The sequence below is a fragment of the Melanotaenia boesemani genome, chromosome 4, assembly GCF_017639745.1.
Source record: "Melanotaenia boesemani isolate fMelBoe1 chromosome 4, fMelBoe1.pri, whole genome shotgun sequence".
NCBI classification, from domain to species: Eukaryota; Metazoa; Chordata; class Actinopteri; order Atheriniformes; family Melanotaeniidae; genus Melanotaenia; species Melanotaenia boesemani.
In genome coordinates this window covers 12,853,956-12,874,704 of record NC_055685.1, presented here as the reverse complement: position 1 = coordinate 12,874,704, position 20,749 = coordinate 12,853,956, and the positions used below count along the sequence as shown (strand labels likewise).

The 20,749-nt window shown below is 37.8% G+C and overlaps 3 protein-coding genes across 4 annotated transcripts; 2 read left to right on the top strand and 1 right to left on the bottom strand.

Moving 5' to 3' along the window:
• Positions 1-1,644: 1,644 nt before the first annotated feature.
• Positions 1,645-4,647, bottom strand: ube2kb (ubiquitin-conjugating enzyme E2Kb (UBC1 homolog, yeast)). The gene is made up of 7 exons (XM_041983819.1): positions 4,518-4,647; positions 3,557-3,650; positions 3,410-3,468; positions 2,488-2,570; positions 2,304-2,403; positions 2,002-2,130; positions 1,645-1,737 (listed from the first exon to the last, which is right to left on the bottom strand). The coding sequence occupies exons 1-7, from the start codon at positions 4,578-4,580 to the stop codon at positions 1,663-1,665; spliced, it is 603 nt and encodes a 200-aa protein (XP_041839753.1). The 5' UTR covers positions 4,581-4,647; the 3' UTR covers positions 1,645-1,662.
• On the top strand, positions 4,486-12,554 carry smim14 (small integral membrane protein 14). Of its 2 annotated transcripts, none has more exons than XM_041983821.1 (5): positions 4,486-4,617; positions 9,826-9,921; positions 10,556-10,604; positions 10,744-10,895; positions 11,543-12,554. In XM_041983821.1, the coding sequence occupies exons 2-5, from the start codon at positions 9,847-9,849 to the stop codon at positions 11,579-11,581; spliced, it is 315 nt and encodes a 104-aa protein (XP_041839755.1). In that variant the 5' UTR covers positions 4,486-4,617; positions 9,826-9,846; the 3' UTR covers positions 11,582-12,554. The 2 variants fall into 2 exon arrangements, with proteins under 2 accessions (XP_041839755.1, XP_041839754.1); XM_041983820.1 differs by lacking the exon at positions 4,486-4,617 and adding an exon at positions 6,449-6,605.
• A 1,432-nt stretch (positions 12,555-13,986) lies between these two features.
• Positions 13,987-19,784, top strand: map9 (microtubule-associated protein 9). Its single transcript, XM_041984365.1, has 13 exons — positions 13,987-14,306; positions 14,383-14,473; positions 14,549-15,064; positions 15,155-15,327; positions 15,419-15,527; positions 15,597-15,664; positions 15,757-15,818; positions 15,902-16,064; positions 17,467-17,553; positions 17,646-17,807; positions 17,894-18,039; positions 18,283-18,418; positions 19,579-19,784. The coding sequence occupies exons 1-13, from the start codon at positions 14,232-14,234 to the stop codon at positions 19,696-19,698; spliced, it is 1,908 nt and encodes a 635-aa protein (XP_041840299.1). The 5' UTR covers positions 13,987-14,231; the 3' UTR covers positions 19,699-19,784.
• Positions 19,785-20,749: the final 965 nt, after the last annotated feature.

The window sequence follows — 20,749 nt, the reverse complement described above, 5'->3', positions numbered from 1 at the left end:
ATTACAACATTGCACTTTATTAATGAAAACCAGTTTATTAACTGTTTGTGCATTTCTTGCTGCCTCTGAACTTGACGGCTCCAACTGTAAATTCGCTCCACTGTCACAGCGCGTTGCACTGTGACTTTCACACTGTCCTGTAATACAACACTGAGCTGCAGGTAAAAATGGGGAAACTTGAATAAGAAATGCATGTGCATCCCATCACTGTAATCTGTCCACTGCTATCTTAATAACAAGGGAATTCCAGTCTTAATACTCAAAACAAGCTTTTGTTTGGCGGTGTAGTGAAGCACATTTGGGAATTTCGGCCATCACCTATGAGCTTATATATGGCCAAAATCTTGATCGAGTGCTGCTGTATTTAATTGTACAGTTTGATCTAAATTACACTGAGCAGATTATCAATGACCGTTAAAGAAAAACCAGAGCACTGCAAGCCTAAATCCTCAGTTCTTGACTAAGTGAACAAATTGTTCATGGCAGGAAAAAAAAACATTTTCCAGCAACAGGTTAAAAAAAAAAGTAAAATTGAATTGCTCTGGTAGTCCACACTTAAAACTCAGCTTTGAGCAGAAGTTCAAAGTGTCTTGACATAATTGTGAGGGGATGTTAAAACAAACGCACCCACCACATCATTTGGCCAAATAAAATAAAGGCAACATGCAAGGATAAGAATTGTTTGTGGTGTAGCAGAAAAGGTGGCACATAATGAGCTGCAGGGGCCTGTGCAGGCTCTTAGCCCCTTGTATCATTAGGGCCAAGATTTTGGCTGTGCCACGCCTACAAACGAGCAAAGGGGGGAAAAAAAGGACATTCAGAGGGATCTCTCGTGGATCATAGAAGCATAAAAAGATATCTCTCCATATAATTGTAAACTAGGCATAGTTTATATTTAAAATAATTTGTTTTACAATGTCCATGTAAGCAAGAAAAAGTATATCCCCATTGTATTTTAAAAAGGAACACATTATTTACAGATAACTTTTTTTTTCCTTCTGTGTGTGTGTGCAGATGAAAAACATACATCCAAACTTCTCTAGTGGATTGAATCTATGATTAAACTGTTCAGGGAAAAATAAAATAAAAACAGTACACGGCCCATGCACAGCACTATCCAGTCAAGTACATTTAATCCAGCGAGACTTTTACCTTATTGAAAGTCTAAAAGGAAAATGACACAGTCCAACTCACTGCTGAAGGAACAAATGTGTTGTAGTGACAGAGCAGTGTGCAGGACTCCCCTGAATTTTACCCTGCAAAATCCACCAGGCCACAGCAGTTGTTTGAGCAAAGTAAAGCACAAAAAATAAAGTTTCAAATTAAATCAAATGGGGCATAGGAGACAAGATGCATGGTTTAAAGTCTGAGCTTATTACAATAGCACACATTTTAAGTTAAGAGTAAGAAAAGACTTGGAAAAATGGGTTGATGAGATCAGACAGGCAACAGGGCGGTGTGTGTGTTGGCAGCTGTGGTGCTACTGGTGTTGAATTCGTAGCAAAATAATTTGTGATAAAAGAAGGCTCAGACTGCTGTGGTGAACATAGGGAGGGTGTCCGCTTAACAAAAGGCAATGGTGGAATGGTGCCAGAGAGGACCTGATGCTATGATGTTGGGTTTTTTTTTTTCCTTCTCTGTATCTTCACATCTAGATGGACCTTAGTTGCTGAGGAGCAGCTCTGTCGCTGTTTCCACATCCCAGGATTTTGAAGACAAGGCCGCTATTACTGCATTCTGAGCAAAAACAGGAAGAATCATGAAAACGGTTTAATAAACGTAATGGTTTTTATCTGAAAAGTTCAACAAAGCAGGTTTTTTTTAAAGCATGTGACCCAAAAGGCAGTCACATTTCAATATTAAAAAGAAATCTTTGGACATGTTTGATTCACAAAAAAGTACAGCAAGTCTGTCACAGTTTGAATGTTTGTTGTTCAACAGACACCTCAAAGCTGAACATTTTACTACGCTAAATACTAAAAAAAAAAAAAAAAAATGTACCTTATCAAAGCCCATGGCACAGAGTTTGTCTATTTTTCGTGTGTAGTCTGGACTGGAGACAGGCGCGCCTGCATAGACGTGTGACCACAGCCTTGCAGTCTGTTTGAACATTTCTGGATTCTGCTTATACTGAGGAATCAAACAAAGTTCATGCTTTCAATGATCTACAGACCAAAAATATATATATATATATCTTGGTTCATATATAGCTATACATGAAGAGAAAATTAAACGTAGAGTACAAGGATTACATTACTGTAGCAAGAAAACAAAACAGACAAAATACAGAAAGTCTGGCTAACCTGGTTTGCTACAACTGCATCCTGTGGGTCGTCTGGCTCTGCTGCAGCAAGAAGAGCCTGTAGCGACAGCAGCACCGTCCGTAGGGTCATAGCAGCTGCCCTGGGAGAGACAGATTAAATGTTGTAGCTTGTCCAATCGCGCTCTGAATGCAGCAGACCAAGGGTTTAGAAATGTCACACTCACCACTGGTCTTTTAAAATATCCAGACATATTGCTCCCGTCACAGAACTGATATTAGGGTGCCAGATCTTGGTGATGAAGCGCACCTAAAGAAGGTAAAGCGTTTTATGCATTTAATGTCCATTCTTTAGGAACATGCATGATTCATCTGGGTAAGATTGTGGTCTCTGGATAATTACATTGGTTTTCCTCGTCTCTTACAGTCATACAATCAGACCGTTACTGTTTCAAGTGTGTGTGATATTTCAGTGTGTTTCTTGATACGTGACAAGTAGTGATCAGAAGAAACTTGCAAGTGACAATATCTTGCCATCTGTTAAGAGTATTTTAGATTTAATATTTATATTTCTTAAACCGGATAAACAACATGTCAGTATTTATGAAACCATAATGGTAACCAAAATAATACTATGTGTACAGACAAACAAACTGGAGAACGTACCAACCTAAGGCTAAGGTGTGTTATTAAGGTGGTGGGTCACTGTGTGTTGTCACTTTCAACTTCAATGTATGTTAATCTTGGCTCTACAAATCTCCAAAACTACTGAAGGGACGACAGCCCACAGTGTCTAAATGTCCATGCTCTTCATTAGATGATTAGTTAAACTGAGCTGTCATGTCAGCAACAAATGTATTCAGAGTAACCTCACAGCCAATAGATGGAAGTATTTTCATTTCTATGAGGCTGCTCCGCTTTATCCCACCTGATCATTCAGAGCAATGTTGTACTTTTTAAAAGAAACCGCGCCCTCAAAATTTCCCCCTGCCACAGCCCAACAATCATCAAATGTGCTTCCTGTAAGGGTCAAAGGTTAAACATTTTCCTTTCATTTGTCACATATCTGTATTCAAATTAATATGAAAAGCAAAAATCAAGTCCTCGTTTGTTTAAGAAGATCAGATGAAAGATAATAAATACACATACCTTTGGTGGGTTAAATGGGTATGTTTCTGGAATTTTTATTTCAAGCTGATATCGGCCACCTAGGAGAGAAATCATAGTATGACTCTTTAAGCATCACAAATCATAAAATTTCTGGGTTGTCATTACTGTTTAGGTGAATGGCAGTACCTTCATAAGGTGTATCCGGAGGACCTGCTATCTCACCCCTCAGCTCTGTGAAGTTTTCATCCACCAAATCAACCTTAATCTGGTTTTTGCTTGTCTGGGAGTTGGGACAGATGACAGGACACTAATTATTATTTTTTTTAAATTAATTAAAATAAAAATCTAGAGTAAAATCAAAGATCTTAGTCTATCAAATATTAAATCGCGTTTTAATTTCTAAATGTGAAGATATGGAAATGCTGATGGTAACAGAAACTATTTACATAATCTCCTAAAGAAATTACAATTCGGTCTGAGTTTCAAAAGGAGCATAGGAACATTCATGTTAGCAAAACAGACAGCTAGCTAGTGTAGCTGGACAAGGCAGAGTTTACGACTAGATGTTGATAACTTGACCTGACAGGTAGAAAGAAAACATAAACCTTAGAAATGGCCGCAACCCCTTCCACATTGAAACCGATAAGTTTGTTTAGTGGTCTGGACCTTAGACCACAACACGATATGCTAATGCTAACTAAAAATGAAATGACAAAATAACATTTCCTTAAGCAAGCTATAAGCTGCTACACTAGAATGGCATAAATGAATGTGATTAATAATGGTCGTACGAGGGGCGTAAGCGACAGCTCATTTAAAGTAGGTTAGGTTGTAGCTAGGTACTTACTCAATGGTATGCGGTATTGTTTGTTTGGAACAGAGGGCCTGTCAATTGACAACGCTGAATCCCCGGTGTTTCCTGAACACACCCACCTGACATAACAGGAGAGGTCCTACCACAGATTAAGCTAAAGCTAGCAAAGTTCTCCAGTTCGGGCCTGACCTGCCTCAACACCGGACTGGGACTTCCCTCTGTAATTTTTTTCTATATTAATGACTTGCTGACACTACACATTTCAATAAAGTCTAAACAATGAACAAAGACGGAACGGGACAGAAGAAACAGCATCCAGGAACGTAAACGTACCTCTTCGCTTTTAAGAACTTCTTTGAACTCTCGCTTGATCCGTTGGACCGCGATGTTAGCCATGGCTGTGCCTGTCTGACGAGCTGCTGCTGTCTCGAAGGTAGACCCGGGGCCTCTCTCCCGGTTTTGTCTGAGCGTGGAGACTGCCTTTTAGCTGTTTTTCTCTGTGATTAAGCTTCTTTCACTTTCACCGTCTTGCGCTTCCTCTCACCTTAGAGGGAGCTCAGCTCACCGTTGCCATCGACTGCCTGCCTGCCCTCCAGCGCGCAGCGTCAGTCCGTCCAGAACATGCACACACAGAGCAGCTGCTGCATGGAGCACAAGCTGGAACTTTCATTAATGAGCTTTGGTGACGGAAAGAAAACGTGGGTTAATGCTCTTTTGAAACAGAGCATTTCTCATCGTGTGCTGGGCACACCTGGTCTCTGGGACAAAAAAAGCTGTCAGGGTTTTATTAACTGCACTGTTCTTTTGTTTTATGAAAAAGAAGAGAAGGTATCCGTTGGGATATTCTGGCTGACGTTGCAGCCTACATTATTATATACTGACACTTCTATTAACAAAGCAGACATCTCTGACACTTTTAGGAAAAGTGTGCAGTTCAGGTGACCTTTCCAAATATTCCTTATTAGGTGACTTTGGACATGGACAACTGAATTTGGGGTTGACACACTTCATCTCAGGTGCTTCTTCTTGAAGTGAGCATCTTAATAAACTGACTGTTCAGCTGCTTCCCTAATGATTTTGTTTCTTCCACCTCTTAAAAATTGCAAATTTTGGAGTATTTTTGCAGCACCTGAGTATTTCCATGTGAAGCAGATTTAGTAAAGGTGTATAATGAACCCATTTTAGATTAAAACATCCAAAATACATGGGAAATTGTAGAAATACCCAACAGAACAATCTCCACCTTGACCAGATAGCACATTAAAATTCGTCATAATAGTTCTTCCGTTTGACATCAGATTTCAGTAAATACTGGGTACTTTTTTTGCTGATGAAAATGGTAAACTTGTATTCATCTCACTGCTTCTTCATTGTGCTGTAGCACAAAATTGAGACAGGGCCGTTTTGAAACAATTATCAATGAAGTGTTAACTGTCAAATCCCCTCTCAAATCTTTCCAGCCATTACTGGCTGGCATCTTGTAAGATGGTGGGAAAATACTCTAAAAATTGGTAAGGTAATGCATCAAGTTGATATACATTTTTTGTGTGTAGTGTAACTGTGTTGTCATTTAAATAGTATATGACAGTGTAATCAAATCAAAAATGTATTTATATAGTACTTTTCATACATAAGAGCAGCACAAAGTGCTTTACCCAACTATAACAACTAAACAAAATTAAAGATAAGTCTTCACATACCCAAGCATATAACTCAACCAAATTAAAAACAAAAACACATATCCAGTCATTATCTCTCACACAATCACACAGGTAAAGCACAAAAGCACCCTCATCTACCTACCCAACCACTAATTACATACCCCACAGACAAACCCCAATCCCCAATATCAGGCTTAACGCCGCTATCAGGAAGACTTTTAAAAAAAGTAGTTGCTAAAAATCTAGTAGCATGCTGTGAATGACTCCTCTCAAAGGTGGCAGACATAAATGTGCATAAATGTTATGAAGGTAAAATATTTGATGTGCTTCCTTTAGAAAAGGTATTTTAACCAAATATGTCGCCATATGTTTGGTTATACAATTGCATAGGTGTTTTAAATTAATCTCCCTCTGTACGCTGACAAACAGCTGGACTGTTTGTTTACTTTCCAGGTGATGTGCTCATTCTTACTGTGATTGAACGGAAGACCTGTCAATCAAATGTCTGAACCAATGAGAAACGTGTATATCATCTTTGCACGTTGGCTCCAGTGGCGTTTGGGTCTGTCAGGATTGGCTCCCATGAGGTCCCGGATGTCTGTCGTGAAGAATAGCTGGTTGGCTCACGTGTACCAAACAAAACAGACGGATGGTTAACAAGTCGGCACTCTGACGTGTTTTGAGAGGAACAGCAGTGCAGCCGCAGCAGGAGCTTAGGCCTGCCAAAACAGTTAATATTTTCGAGGGTCTCAAAGCTCAAGTAAGTCGTAGTTTTTTTCTGTTTTGTCACATATGTGACCAGTCATGAACCCTCACAGGGGGGAAAAAAAATGGAGAAGAGAAAAACGAAAATGGCTGGGAGTTTTCTCTGTCGTTGCTGGCTCTACTAGCATGAAGCTAGTTATGCAAAAATGAGTTCGACAGCAGTTGTGTTAATATTTAACTGAAGAGTAGCTCAGTAAGAGTTTGCGACGGCAGCTTTGATAGCTCATTGGGTTTCAGCTGTGTCGAGATAAAGGTTCGCCCTTCGTTCCTCTGCAGATGTTCAGGCAGACCCCAGGAAAATCTTTACATGTACATGTTAGGTGCCAAAACCAACAGACCTGCCAGCGGTGTTTAGCTTAACTGTTTTAGAGAAATGTTGATTAAACTATAAGTGGTGCTATTTACTAAAGTTACTGACTCGTTCCGACTCGGCTAACACTAGCAGTCCACTTAAGAAACTTCCTTTTTTTTTTTTTACAAATGCATTTGCAATCTTCTTTATTTAGCTTTAGATCTGTAGTGACTATCTTTCCCAAATTAGTAACAACGCTGTTCTACACTAATGGAGAAACTTAATAACTAATCTCTATTTGCTTTCGCTTTCTTGAAGTAGTATTTTGTTGTGTAAATAAAAAAGAAAAAGAAAACTTCCTTGAAATTTTGCTGAAGTAAGGTGTTAATCATTTCACAAGTATTAAAAATGTTTTTGTGTGTGTGTTATCTATCTATCTATCTATCTATCTATCTATCTATCTATCTATCTATCTATCTATCTATCTATCTATCTATCTATCTATCTATCATGGGCTGTATTACTTTCATTGGCCTTATTTCACATGTTTGTATTTGTGATACCTGCACTCAGTGATCAATTTATTAACCTTAATGTGGTTAGGGGCGGCATGGCAGCTTCCGCCATCAGTGTGTGAATGTGTGTGTGTGAATGGGTGAATGTGACGTGTATGTAAAACGCTTTGGATAAAAGCGCTATATAAGTACAGACCATTTACAGCTTTAAAACTACATGTTTGAGTTTTTTTTTATTATTGCGGTGCCAAAAATATTATTTCTACTTTGCATTGGCTTTATAAATGATGTGGGCATTTAACCAGCTAATCACCACCACACAAAAGAAGGAAACTGTCATAGCTTTCCTTCTGGAAACATCACATACATATCAGGGTAGGTGTGTGAGTTGAATTGTGTACATTATTGTTCTTCAATGGGAAATTGTGGTGGCAGCGGTGCAGGGTCAGATACGTGTCCGTACAAAAAATAAAGCAGATGAACTCTCGGGACAGAGCAAACAACAGTTCAGTATTTGATTTGCCGTGAAAGTCCTTCTTGGTACAATGTCCAGAGCTACATGTTTGTTGTACAAAGTGCTTATTATACACCATCATGCTATCAGCCTGTATAGTTTGACAGTCCTTTCAGAGAGACATCACTGTCTATGAGGTAGATATTTCCACACCTTAATTGCAATATTGCATCCTGCTGGAATTCTCGCAGCATCTTGTGATACACACTGCTGCTTTACTATGCTACCATAGACTCCAGTTGCCATGTTTCCTTATTATGCTCAGCTTTGATCTTGTTTTCGTAGATCAAGTTGCTCGTTTTCATCAAAAATCTGGCAACACCAACTGTGTCAAAGTTCAGTGTAGAACAGGAAGGCTGCAGTAAAAAGAGGACACTCTTTTAGCGTGAGGCAGAAACCTGAGTAGGCTAAAGCTCTGTGTTTTGTAATTAAGGCTTTGTCATTGCAGTTGCACACAGTCATTACTGTATGAACTATAGTATGTAGTCAAAAATACTAATATTCTATCTGCAATTCATATAAGCATCAGAATTGGAACATTATATACAGTAGGATAATAGTCATTGTATTGCTGTCTGTGTTAACACAGCAAAGTGCATTCACAATATTCTCTTGGTGCACCAAGCTTCATCATTTTATTTTCCCTGGATCTCAAATTTCCTATGATGATAGAAGGAAGAAAAGGTTTAAAGTTCCCCTGCCTTGTTTGTGTTTAGATCTTGCCCTACATCCTAGACATCTTCCTTTCAGTTTGTCTGGATTCAGGATCTTATTCTTGGCATTACTTGGGCTTTGGAAGGGATCAGACGTACCAACAGAACTCATTCATTCAAACTAGCAGCTAAAAGCTTTTTCTTTTTGCTTTGCTTTTCTTTTAATATGAAAATGACTGTTAAAGGGCTGTTTTGCAGAACATCAATAAAGTCACAGGGGAGCTGAAGACATCTATATATTTGTATACAAAAGGATTTGATAATTAAAGTGGTACAGGGGTCACATAGTCTGCATCAGATATGATACATTAGACATTAAAGGGTTTAGAAATGGGCCCAGATGTGTGTTTGTCAGTGACCCACTTCTTTTGTTGCAACATTGGGTTTGCACCATTACTGCCAATAGTGCACCAAGTAAGCTGAATTTGCATGCCATTTAAACCAGCTGTGAGCCGTTGCATATGTCAGACGCCTCAGACAGATCCAGCAGTCTAGCCGTCATTTGACAGCTAGTTTTTGTCCACAGATTCTCTCTAAATTCCTTACTTGGTTGCAGTTGCTCTCCTTTTCTATCCTCATGTAATTCTAATCTGGACATAATTATATCTCAATGTCAAGTAATCCGATATAAATATTGTAGAGGTTGACTGACTGGAGCAGTTTAACCAGTTAATCAGACAGTATGACGGCATATTTACAAGTTATCAGATATGGTGGAATTATTTCTCTGATGTTTTGGCTCTCTTTTTGTTCAGATGAACTCCAAATTTACTCGTATCATTTCTCTTTGGCTGCAGTTTTCATTGTATCAGTCATTTAAAAACATCTTTATCAGCTGACCTTTTAATTCAGTGTGATACACATGGACTGCTGTTATCAACTCCTCAGGGTACTGTTAGTTTATTATAAAGAACATGATAAAGATTTGGAACAACTTTCACTTATTGTTCTCATAAATTGTTTAGCTTACTTTACTGTAAAAAAAAAAAATCACGCTTTCAATATTAACATGATGATGATGATGCAGAGTATGCTAACTGTCCCTAGCAGAGCAGTCTCCTCCCCCTAAACTATGCATGTCTGTGGAACAACAATAGAACACAGCACGAACAACAAGCAGCATTAGAGTTGTCTCACTTGTTAATGTGCATCCTACTTACACGCAGTGCTTCTCTTTCAAGGTGGATACTGTCTGGTGAGAAATGGCGGAGGGAGGCTTTGACCCATGTGAGTGCATCTGCAGCCAGGAGTACGCCATGAGGCGCCTCATTAACCTGGTAAGCAACAAAACTGAAAGGTTTTTAAAGTCATTTGAAATGGCACAGCAGATACTGCAATGATAGAGTTGCAGGAATATAACGTGAATCGAGAATGTAGAGAAGGAGGGAGAAGTAAATGAAAAGCTACTGAGTGACACTGAGCCATCACATCCTGGTTCCTGCTCAGTGTTTGCCTTGAGATCCTATCAGTGCTGTCCTGGAAAGACGACTCTTTCTTCTTCAGTGTGTGAAACAATGATTTAAGTTTCCGAAGATGAGGACAGATTTATCATAAAAGATACGGGCTGTAGTGTTTGTTGTTTTTTGTTTTTTTTAATGCAGAGGTAAAACTTGCATGGCAGGTTGTGGTTGGCTAAGACCTTCAAACTAGTCTGAGCTCTCTGATTCGCTTACCTCGTTGTTCAGGTGCTGCTAGATTATTTCAAAAATGTAATGCAGCATTTGCCAGTCAGATTTGCATGGCACACTTCAGGAAGCACAGCTCCATTTTATAACAAGGAAAGCCTTATGGCTTATGATGAAAAGTCATTTGTTTATGGGCCATGTGTATTTTCCTCTTTTTCCAGATGAAGGCACTGATTACCAAAGTGAATAATTCTGTCTTTTTTTCCTTCTATAATCTTTTTTCCAGCTCAGGCAATCTCAGTCCTACTGCACAGACACAGAGTGCCCTCAGGAATGTATGTATGCCCACCTCTTTAACAGACCTCATATTAGACTTTGTTGTATTTTCATGTCATAGAGTGGGAATGGCAGCACTCATTTTCTCAGATGAGAAATCTTAGAATATACGTGTGAAAGTTTTGTGTTTCTGTGCAGTACCAGGACCCAGTGGGACAGTGGGTGGTGGGGACCTGACCCTCCCCATGGTTCTGATGGGATGGGTTGTGGTGGCTTTGGTCTTGTTTCTCTTACGCCCATCAAGTCTCAGGGGACCCCGTCCTACAGGAAAACCAACTGGACCCCACAATGTTAGTACTTATCATTATATATTAAAACCTTAGCTCATCTCTTTAGTTTATATCTCAATTTTTTCTTCTGTTTCTGTCATATCTGTATATTGTTCTTGTTTTATGTAATAAATGAACATTTTGTTATACCTGTTTTATTATTTAGATGTATTTGGCATCTGAGTGCCTGTTCCATATCATGCAATGAAAATCTAATCTTTAATAATATGCTGGCCAACATCACTGCCACATCATCAAGGCAAAATCTGGTCTGACAGTTTAGTACCCTGTTTGGGGCCAAGTATACATCGCATGAAAGCAACTGAAAACAGTGAGTGGGCATACTGTAAAGCTCCGTTTTCTGTCATCCAGTCCATACATGTAAATACTCTAACCCATTTCCCTCCTTTTTACATCTGGTTAGCTTGTGTATATTTTAGCGGGTTTTTCTTTGCTGTTGTGATTCTGTGACACAGTAAGACTCAACCCCTCTTCCTGCCCCCCAAGAAAACAACAAATACAACAACCGGGTCTCAGTGGATTTGACTTTTTATCCCTACTGAATACTTCAAGCAACATTTTAGCCAGTTGAGTGTTTGTTGCTGTCATTGTCAGTTGTTTACCTCTTATTATGTTTCAGGATGCTTCTGTTCCTTGTTTCTTTGCAGAGTGATAGAAGGGAGCCCCCAGCACCACCTGTAGACTAACAGTGGAAGCAGACCATCAGCATTCATCCACCTGCTCTGGTATGGAGTAGCACAGTTGGCTGTAACTGACCAGGACAACGACCTTTCCCTGTCAGCCTTCACACCATATCTTTCTTTTTTTTTCCCCCCTCAAATAATCTTTTTACAGCACAGTCTTTGCTTTTTGGCTTATAACAAATCTTTTCTTATAAGCCAGGATTGTCTTATTAAAACTGGCATGTTGATGTATCGATTTAGCTCCATTAGCTACTTCACCATGTCTTAAATCAGGAGGTGGGGCAGTATTTGGATTTAGTTCCTGACCCCAGCTCTGGTGCTCACTGATCTGCAGAAACTCAGATGTATACTCAAAATGAAGGAAAGTGTTAGATAATCAGGGAAGATCACTTTAATTTCCTACTATGAGGTTACATTTTTGTTTTGGTGCTTGCTGAATGATGATTGGTGGCCGGATCTCGAGTCTCTGAAACATTCCTTCAACTTTAAGGTTACAACTTAAAGCAGTGCCAGTAAAGATGTTATTATATCAGGTGCATTTTCAAACCAGCAAAAGGACGGAATTTATTACATTCAGTTGTTTTGATTTCTTTCTGAGTAGGGATTTCCTTTACAGTAACAATCTTGTTGTATAAAACTAGTTGCTTAGTCTTCTGTGTTTACTGTCAGGCCTTGGATTGTGTGCTTAACCAGAACCAGTAAGGAACCAGGTTCACTATAGTCCTGTCCCTTCAAATATCAGTTTGGTTACTGTGGTGTGTGACAGAGCAGAGATATGTGTAAAATCTTCTAAATAATATGTTAAATAAATGACTAGGTATGCTTTAAAGACCATAGTCAGCACAAACAAAATATTATGATTATATTAAAATGGTTTAGTTTGTACTGTAATAGTTTGTGGTTAAAATAAACAAACTTAATTGTGGCAACAAAAAAAAAAAAAGCTTGTTATGAGCTTCTGATTCCTTCAGGCAATCTGAAGTACTGATTCGGCTGTGTACACGATGGGAGTAATCCAACGTTTCTGCTTCAACTCCTGCATCATAAAATGTCATATTGATCTGTTGTACTGATGCATGTTTAGATGGTGCCAGTGTGAATTCATCGTTTTGAAATTTAGAGCACTTTTACAAACAAACGCTTTGCGAATAATGTTACAGGAAAATTGTTAAATGTATGTTCTGCAGTAGCCTTTCGTGATTTCCTTGTTCATGTGTATTTTAGTTTGTCTTTACTCAGTAATGCAACAGTCTTGTTTGTAATACAAAAATGTTTTTCCTCTTCTATTTGATCCAGCTGTTATCCAATTTAAACTAAACTCAGAGCTGCCAGCTGAAAAATCACACTGCATTCAGTCACAGAGAAATTCTTTTGTAGAGTCTGACTATATTTTGTGAACATCTGTCTTCTACTTGGCTGTTGGGAGTTCATCAGGACTCTGTTACTTCTGTTGTGTCTGTGATGTCAGACAATTCATTAATTACTTTGAATTGATTAAGGAAATATTAATACTACTACTTTCTGTCTCAGCATATATCAACCATTTTGTACTGCAACTTTTCAGCTGCTTGGGGGTTGGCAGGGAATGCTTGTAAAAATAATCATAAGCTGATGTGTTTAAATGAAGGGTAAACCAATGGCGCATCACCAAGATATATGAGTGGACTATTGGGTATCACAAGAGACTAAATTACACTGTTACTAAGGGTTGAAGGGCTTAAACTATGCACTTTTGCTACAACAAAAAAATAAATAAAAACTTCATATTCTACTGCTTGGCTGTGTTTTGTTGTTGGCTTGTTTATTTAGCTTTATATATTTTGCTGCAGAAATATTTCAAACACTAGTACTTGTACCACTGTATTTTAACTGTTTTAAAATGTTTCTATGACTGCAATGCAAGATTTGAGTTGTAGCTAGTGGGGGTGTGTAAAAACACAAAATGAAAAAAGGGCCTTTTTTTCTCACTTTTTTACATTAATTGTAAAAATCTTCATAACTGATATTATATAGACAAATAAAAATATTTAGTTGATTAGAAAATCAAATTGAATGCTTAATATAATATTTTGTTTTAGAATTTATTTTAAATTTGATAACTCAGTGATTAAGAGTGTTGGTTGGGCAAAGCAAATATGCCAGTGCTTTTAGTCTGACCATTTTAAAACTTATATAAAGTAGTCAGTGATTAATCAGCAGAAACTTATTCATAATGAAAACGTTTATTAACTGAAGCCTGAAATGTATTAATTGGCTCCATTTCTATCAATAGCAGCAGGGAAGTCTTATATACTTTTACTTAAATGTTTTAATAAGGCCGTAATATCATATAAGTCACTACCTAAGAAAAGTTTCTGGTCATCATCTGAGCATGCGCAATGTTAAACCGGAACTCGACAGCCCGTCTCCCGGGGTTACCATCAACAACCTTTTTAGCTCAGTATCAATGCTTGCCTGGCTTTTTGTTACAACGACCTGTATGATTGTGTGCAGAAAAGCACGACAGTTGCTTCCCAATCAAAGCTAGCATATTGTTATTTAGCTGGAGTTTTTGTCATTACTTTGTCAGCCTAGTGGCTAATTACGTTTAGCAAACACCAGCTAGCATGCTAACTACGATGCCTTCAACCAGATTAATTCGTTTATAGTTTTTATGATGACTAATGAAGGAGTAACAACACTGGCGTACAGAACTACTCCGAAAACAACGAAAAGGACAACATTTCAGGTGATTTTATTCACTGTGACTGGATTATACAAGCCGACAGCTAGCTCCATGAAACAGTGAAATTATGTTGTTGCAGGATGAACTTCAGGCTGCTGTAACTGCCAGGGCAAGCAAAACGAAAACAGATCAATACTCTTACTCCGATGACTTTGAGGATGGTGAAGACGGTAAGTTGTCAGAGTATCAAAACGTTAAAATCAACTTTCAATTTTCTGACTTTTCTTTTATGTCCAATGTTTCAGATTTTTTGAATGAGCTCCTAAAGTCAAGAAAAAAGAAGATTGATGCATTCAAGGCTGGGAAGACTAAAGCCAAACTTGACAACTTTGAGCTTTCAGATGATGAAGACAAGCAAAATAGGCCAAAGAAAGTTTCATTCCTGAAAACCCAAAGAAAAAGCTCTTCCCCAAATGCCACAACACCATCAGAGGGACAAGAAAATGAGCCAGCAGGGTCTTCTGTTGATGAACAAGCCAATTATAATGGCTCCTTTCCCCCACAGAACTCTGCACATGTCAGAGAAGATAACAGTCACTTTGAAAATAGGGGTTTGGAGTCTCCTGATCCTGAGATCACAAGAGGGTACTCAAGTCTGTCATATCTAACATCAGATGATACTTTATCTTTGCCCTTACCATCTGAAGGCAGTGTTGTAAACACTCCTGGTCCTGAGGAGAAGAAGAGGAACCCTGTGGTGGGAGAAAGCTCAGAGACTCCACAAAGATCATCACCTCACCTCAACTACACTAATTCTCCTGGTCTGTTTAGATTATTAATTGATATTTTCACAAGAGCATACAGAGTTGTGCAGATTTTGGCTCATGCTTTGACTTGGTGTTATTATTCAGATAGTGTGACAGAGAGGGAGCCTCCCAGACCCAAGCCTCGGCAACGAACTCTTGGATTGAGGTTTCAAGCTACAGAAAAGCCAGCTGAGGAAAATGGATCCCAGGATTTGAGCAGGTCCCAGACGTCTTCTGCATCAGTCCACCACTCAACTGCCACATCCAGCAATTTTACTGTAAGAGCTGCAGTCAGCATTTTATATAACTGTTAATTAATTATTCTTTACCTTAAGCTGCAAAGTCAACACATTTGTTGTGTTGTGTTAGTGCACAGATGGAGATGCAACAGCTTCATGTAATCTCAGCAAATCCTCTTCAAATAAGAGCCAACAGTCACAACTCCTCACCAAGTCCACGCTTGATTCTGGTTCCAGAGGTAAGAACAGTACTATAAAATGATTCATTTTAGTCATTAATGCTCTTGATAATTTATTTACTGTTTCAGATGGCTTTATATCTGATGACAGCAAAGAACCACAGAGAAACTACACTTCAACATTTGAAGAATTTAATGTAAGTCATATTGAACATTATGTAGAAAGACAGTAATGTTCAGTTTTGTACTAGAAATAACTCAGCTAACTTAATTGTTTGTTTTTTTTCAGGAAAACACAGAAGATCACTCAGATCAGCTTTCTCATGCTCCTGAAAAATCCTTTGATACCAGGTCAGTGTTCAAGTTGCATTAATTGAGCTTCATGTATGAAACAGGGAGATTACTGACAATCATTTTATTTTTACTGGAATTAGGACATCAAGCTCTCGTTCTAAGAGCTCGGAGAGGTCCCAGAGTGTGTGCTCCAAGAAGGTGGAATCAAAGTATTTGGGGACTCTCAAAGTTCTGGACCGTAAAGTTTCCCTACAAGAGTCTCAACCACAAGCAGCAGATTCTCTCAGAGCTGCCATTTATCAGGTCAGTGTGAGTATGTCATATTTTCCGGCATGACAAGTGTCCACAATGCTTTAGCTAAACATCTAGACAATGTTCTCTTGTGTTCTTTGATCAATGAGGCAGGACAGTTTAGAGTCAGGGGGTCTTTCTGTACTCAGGGCTACTTTGATGAACTCCATTATATACATTACAGATATGGAGCATGTTGAACATTTTTAGGTAAAAGGTTATTTCTAAAATGTGTTTTTGAATTTTTTTAGCTCCTTAGATGGTTCATTCTAGCATTGCTATGATTCCCCCAGTTTATAGCCTGACCCAAATGGGCTGTTGGAGTGTTTTAGCATGTTTTTGCATGAATCTCTCTGGTGGAAGGTTCTTTCTGCTTTAACAGCACTCTGTTCCAGTAATAAAGCAGGGAAATGGTAAACCCATTAATTATTTGCCATTTTGACATAAAACACTGAAAAAAACAAGAAGAAATAAGAAGCAGCAGGATAAAAATGGCTTTTAAGTAATGCCTGGTTAACAAATATTCTCACTGGGCTGTGTTTTAAGTCATTAGTACTCTTTTTGTTTTCTGAAGATGAAACCAGCGCAATGGAGAAAGTGAAGGTATGTCATACCATGTTGCATGCTGGGAAGGGAGTGCTATCTTTGTAACTCAACAAAATTTTATTCTTTTTGGATAAAATGATCAAGTACAGTAGAAAAGGAAAACAATGTAGAAAAAAGATAAAAGATTTTGAGAGTAAGTGTGACATCAGCTAAATAATAAAGCTAGTTAAACATTCTCTATTGTAATGTTAACCGTATTAGCCACACTTCTGCTAACATTTTGTTGTTGTGGCATGAATAAAAATAATCCACTGGGTCTCATGTGAATCAAATTTTGTGATGGTCTAAAGAATCTTGCAGAGAAAAAAATGTGGCATGGTTTAGTCATAACGGAGACATTTTAGAGTTAACACAGTCAGCTCCAGAGATTAATCACAGCAGATTGCAGATGCCCACTTGGAATTCATAGAGGTGGGTCTGTGTCACAGTGGTTGTTATTTTCTCTGGCAGGGCAGTAGTTCTCTGACGTCAGAATATGCTGCAAACCTGAAAATCATATTCAGAAACACAGTTTCTTATCTGTGGTGGAAAAATAAAGAAAATAAAAACATTGTGTGTGTCCAGATACTCAGGGAACAACATTTCTTTCAGTCACAAAAAAGGTGTGTTTGTACAAGACTATTTTAGATGTTTAACTTTAGAATATGTAAATAATAAAATGCTAAAACTGGTATTAAAATAGTTTTGGGCAGTATAAATGACACATTTTGTTCTCAGCATGTGGAAACGATAGTTGATTTAAAAGAAGGCATCAGAGGATCCACATCAAAGTTTCAGTTGAATAAAATCCCTGGCTTTCTCTTTGCAGGAATGGCTTAAAAAGAAAAAAGAAGAGTCAAAAGAGAAAATGCAACAGAAGAAGAAAGAGGAGCTTCTCAAAGAAAAAGAAAAGATGGTGATTCACAATTTACCATCTTTAAAATTTACAATAAGTACACAATAATTTAGTAGGTGAATACTGATTTCAGTCTTTCTGTCAACAAACAGAAAAAAGAGGCCAAAAAGGAAGATGCTGTTGCATCCTACGAAGCTTGGAAAGAAAAGAAGGCAGAAAGCCTCAAAGCAAAAGCCAAAGAACAGGAAGATATAATTAGAAAAGAGCAAAGAGCGACTGAAGAGAAACAAGAAAAAAGGCAGTCTGCTAAACAGGTAAACTGTTCATTTCTTATTAAATCATTTTTAATTTTGTTGTTGTTTTGTTTTTTTAAACAGGCTTGTTTTTTTCCCCTCTTAAGGTGTTTGAAAAATGGAAGCACGAGCATGATGATCTGCTTAAAGAGAAGCACAGAAAACAGAGAGAGGCCGAAAACAAACTTAAACAACAGAAACAAGCGAGAGAAGACGAAAGAAAGAGAGACAGCACTTCTGCTTTTTCAGACTGGTGAGTGTGTATCATTCTTTTCATTCTATTTATTTTGTCCTTTCTATTAGAAATTTCCCTCAGTGGTGACTGAAAACTTCTGTTGTGTACACATGAGTCTTTAAATGCTACGATCCTGAAGAAAATTGCTGCTCATAATGAAAGTCAACACAAATGATGCTGTTTGGGTGTGAACATGTTCAACCACTAGATGGCAGTGACAGCCAACCTGTCTTTTTACCTCTCTTATTTATCCTGATTAAGGTGTGAGAAGAAGAAGCATGTTCTCCATGAAAAGCTCACAGAGGAACGTAAAGAACTCAGAACTAAAGTGGAGGAGGAGCAATACATGAAAGAAGACAGAGATAAAATGTCTTTAGAGATGTATGAAAACTGGCTGGTAAGTAAAACAACCACAGATGGCGAACATTACCAGAACCAGATGTGCTCGTGATTTGTTCTTGAAACATATGCTCTGAGACTTGGAAATCACCACCTTAGAAAATAATTATAGTTTTAGTATCCACAGAGGAAAGTATCCTGTACTTTGCTTGTACTTTTTCAAACATTTATTTTATTCAGTCTTTTAAATTTTACTAAAAAAAAAACACACACCTCAAGACCCATACAAAGACAGACGTCAGAATCTACAGTAATGACCCTATGCAGTGTGTACCTGTGGATATGAGGTTTATCTAACCCACATTCACATACAGACAGATCATCCCATCTAAAACACCCATCATATCCCCTCATTATAAACATCAATGTCAATGACAAAAGATCAACTCAGATCATCTCGTTCTGAATCCAGCCAATGATAACAATATTATTATCCATAAATTTTCTACATCCCTTATTCCAACTCAGTCTCAGGGGAGCCAGAGCTCATCCTAGCAATTAGCAGGCAAGAGGCAGAGTTTGTTTTTGATCAGGTACCTTTTTTTTTTTTAAAGCAAAATAGTAAATCATTCCCTTCAGCCACTGTGCTGTGGCACAGTTTGCGGCTGTTTTCCAAGCACGTGCTATACATCCGTTCACTTCCGAAAGGCCGATGTCAAGTAAAGACCTCACACTTTTGGATGTAACAAAATGTTCTGGATAAAAATGAAGTAAGCTTAGTGTTGGGTTAAGGGGCACCTTTTCACCAATAATTAGGCTGATTGTGTTCTAAACATTCTTCCTAAATACCAGTATTTTGAGGCATTTCCACATGCACTGGAAAAAAGATCCTATTTGAACTTTGAAAGCAAGTATCAGAAATATTGGTTAAAGTGATGCAACTTCGATGGAGTAATGTACAGTCTACTCGGCTATATATACTGTACTAACTTAGAGTTTGTGTTTATAGTTTGAGTTTGAGCCAGAACACATGCTTTGGACCGTTCCTCCTCTGTTGTATCCTCTTGTAAGTCTGTCCAAGGGTTCAAGTAACAAATTTACTATACAGTAAGGGGACATGTCCACATGGAAAGTACTACTTACACTCAGTGTTTTCTATAGTGGAAAGAAGAGAAGGTTTAAAACTGTTACCTTGTCTAACATTTTTTTTTCCAACAGACAAGAAAAGATCTGGAGCAGAAGAGGCAACAAGAGGAAAGACGTATTAAAGAAATAATCCAGGACAGTCCTCCTCCACCATGGAGTCCTCCAAATAAAACCATACCATTTCGAAAATGACCTCTGAAATATCACATTTTTTAAAATTAAATTAAACCAGCAGCTCTCTCTCTCTCTGTCTCTCTCTCTGTCTCTCTCTCTATCTATCTATCTATCTATCTATATATATATATATATATATATATATATATATATATAATCTTTAATGGTGAAATTATGACATATGTTTGTACGAGTTGTGAGAAAAAATTACATGTTTTTGCAAGAGAACTGTCTTTTTTTAAATAAATGTTACTGCTATTTGGTATTACCATGGGACTGTCCTTTTAATGCCAGGAAGGGAGCTATTATTCAGCTAGTTTATTTTTATTATGTGTTTGAAGTGATGGTTTTAAGGGTTTCCAGTGTCCTGAAACCTCTCATGATCTATAAATTAATCTGTTTCAAATGTGCTGAATCCATCACGTGATTAGTTTTTAAAAAGAATTAAATCTGTAAATAATAGTATGGTTCACAATTTTGTTACTATCACAACCAAAGTCCAGGTTGCCTCATATTGAATAATATTACAACTCCAATTCCCAAAAAGTTGGGACACTGTGTAAAATGTAAATAGAAATATAATACAATTTAAAAGTCTTATAAAGCCATAATTTATTACCAAAAAAGTTTAAGCAAAATGTCTGATGCCGAAATTATTTACATTATTTCTGCAGGCAGACAGGTTAGCACCCACACTCTTCTGTGGACAGTTTGTCACAGACTTGTTAACCTCTGCCATATATATATATATATATATATATATATATATATATATACACACACAAAAAGTTAGAAATATTCAACTTACGGAGGGAATTTCCAGAAAGTGTAAAAAGGTAGTGCTACACTGATATGTACACTGAATGTAGGACATTGCAGTAGAATCAGGCTATGGTAACGCCTTCATCTTGAACAATTTATAGAAAAGAAATCTAACAACAGAGGTGGGTATACCACAACATAAAAATGTCAGTGTTAGGTGTCGTCTTGGTATTTAAATGTGAACAGCATGATGAAGAGGACTGTTTACATACAAGGTGTAATTGAACCAGAACATTTAGTGGTTGAT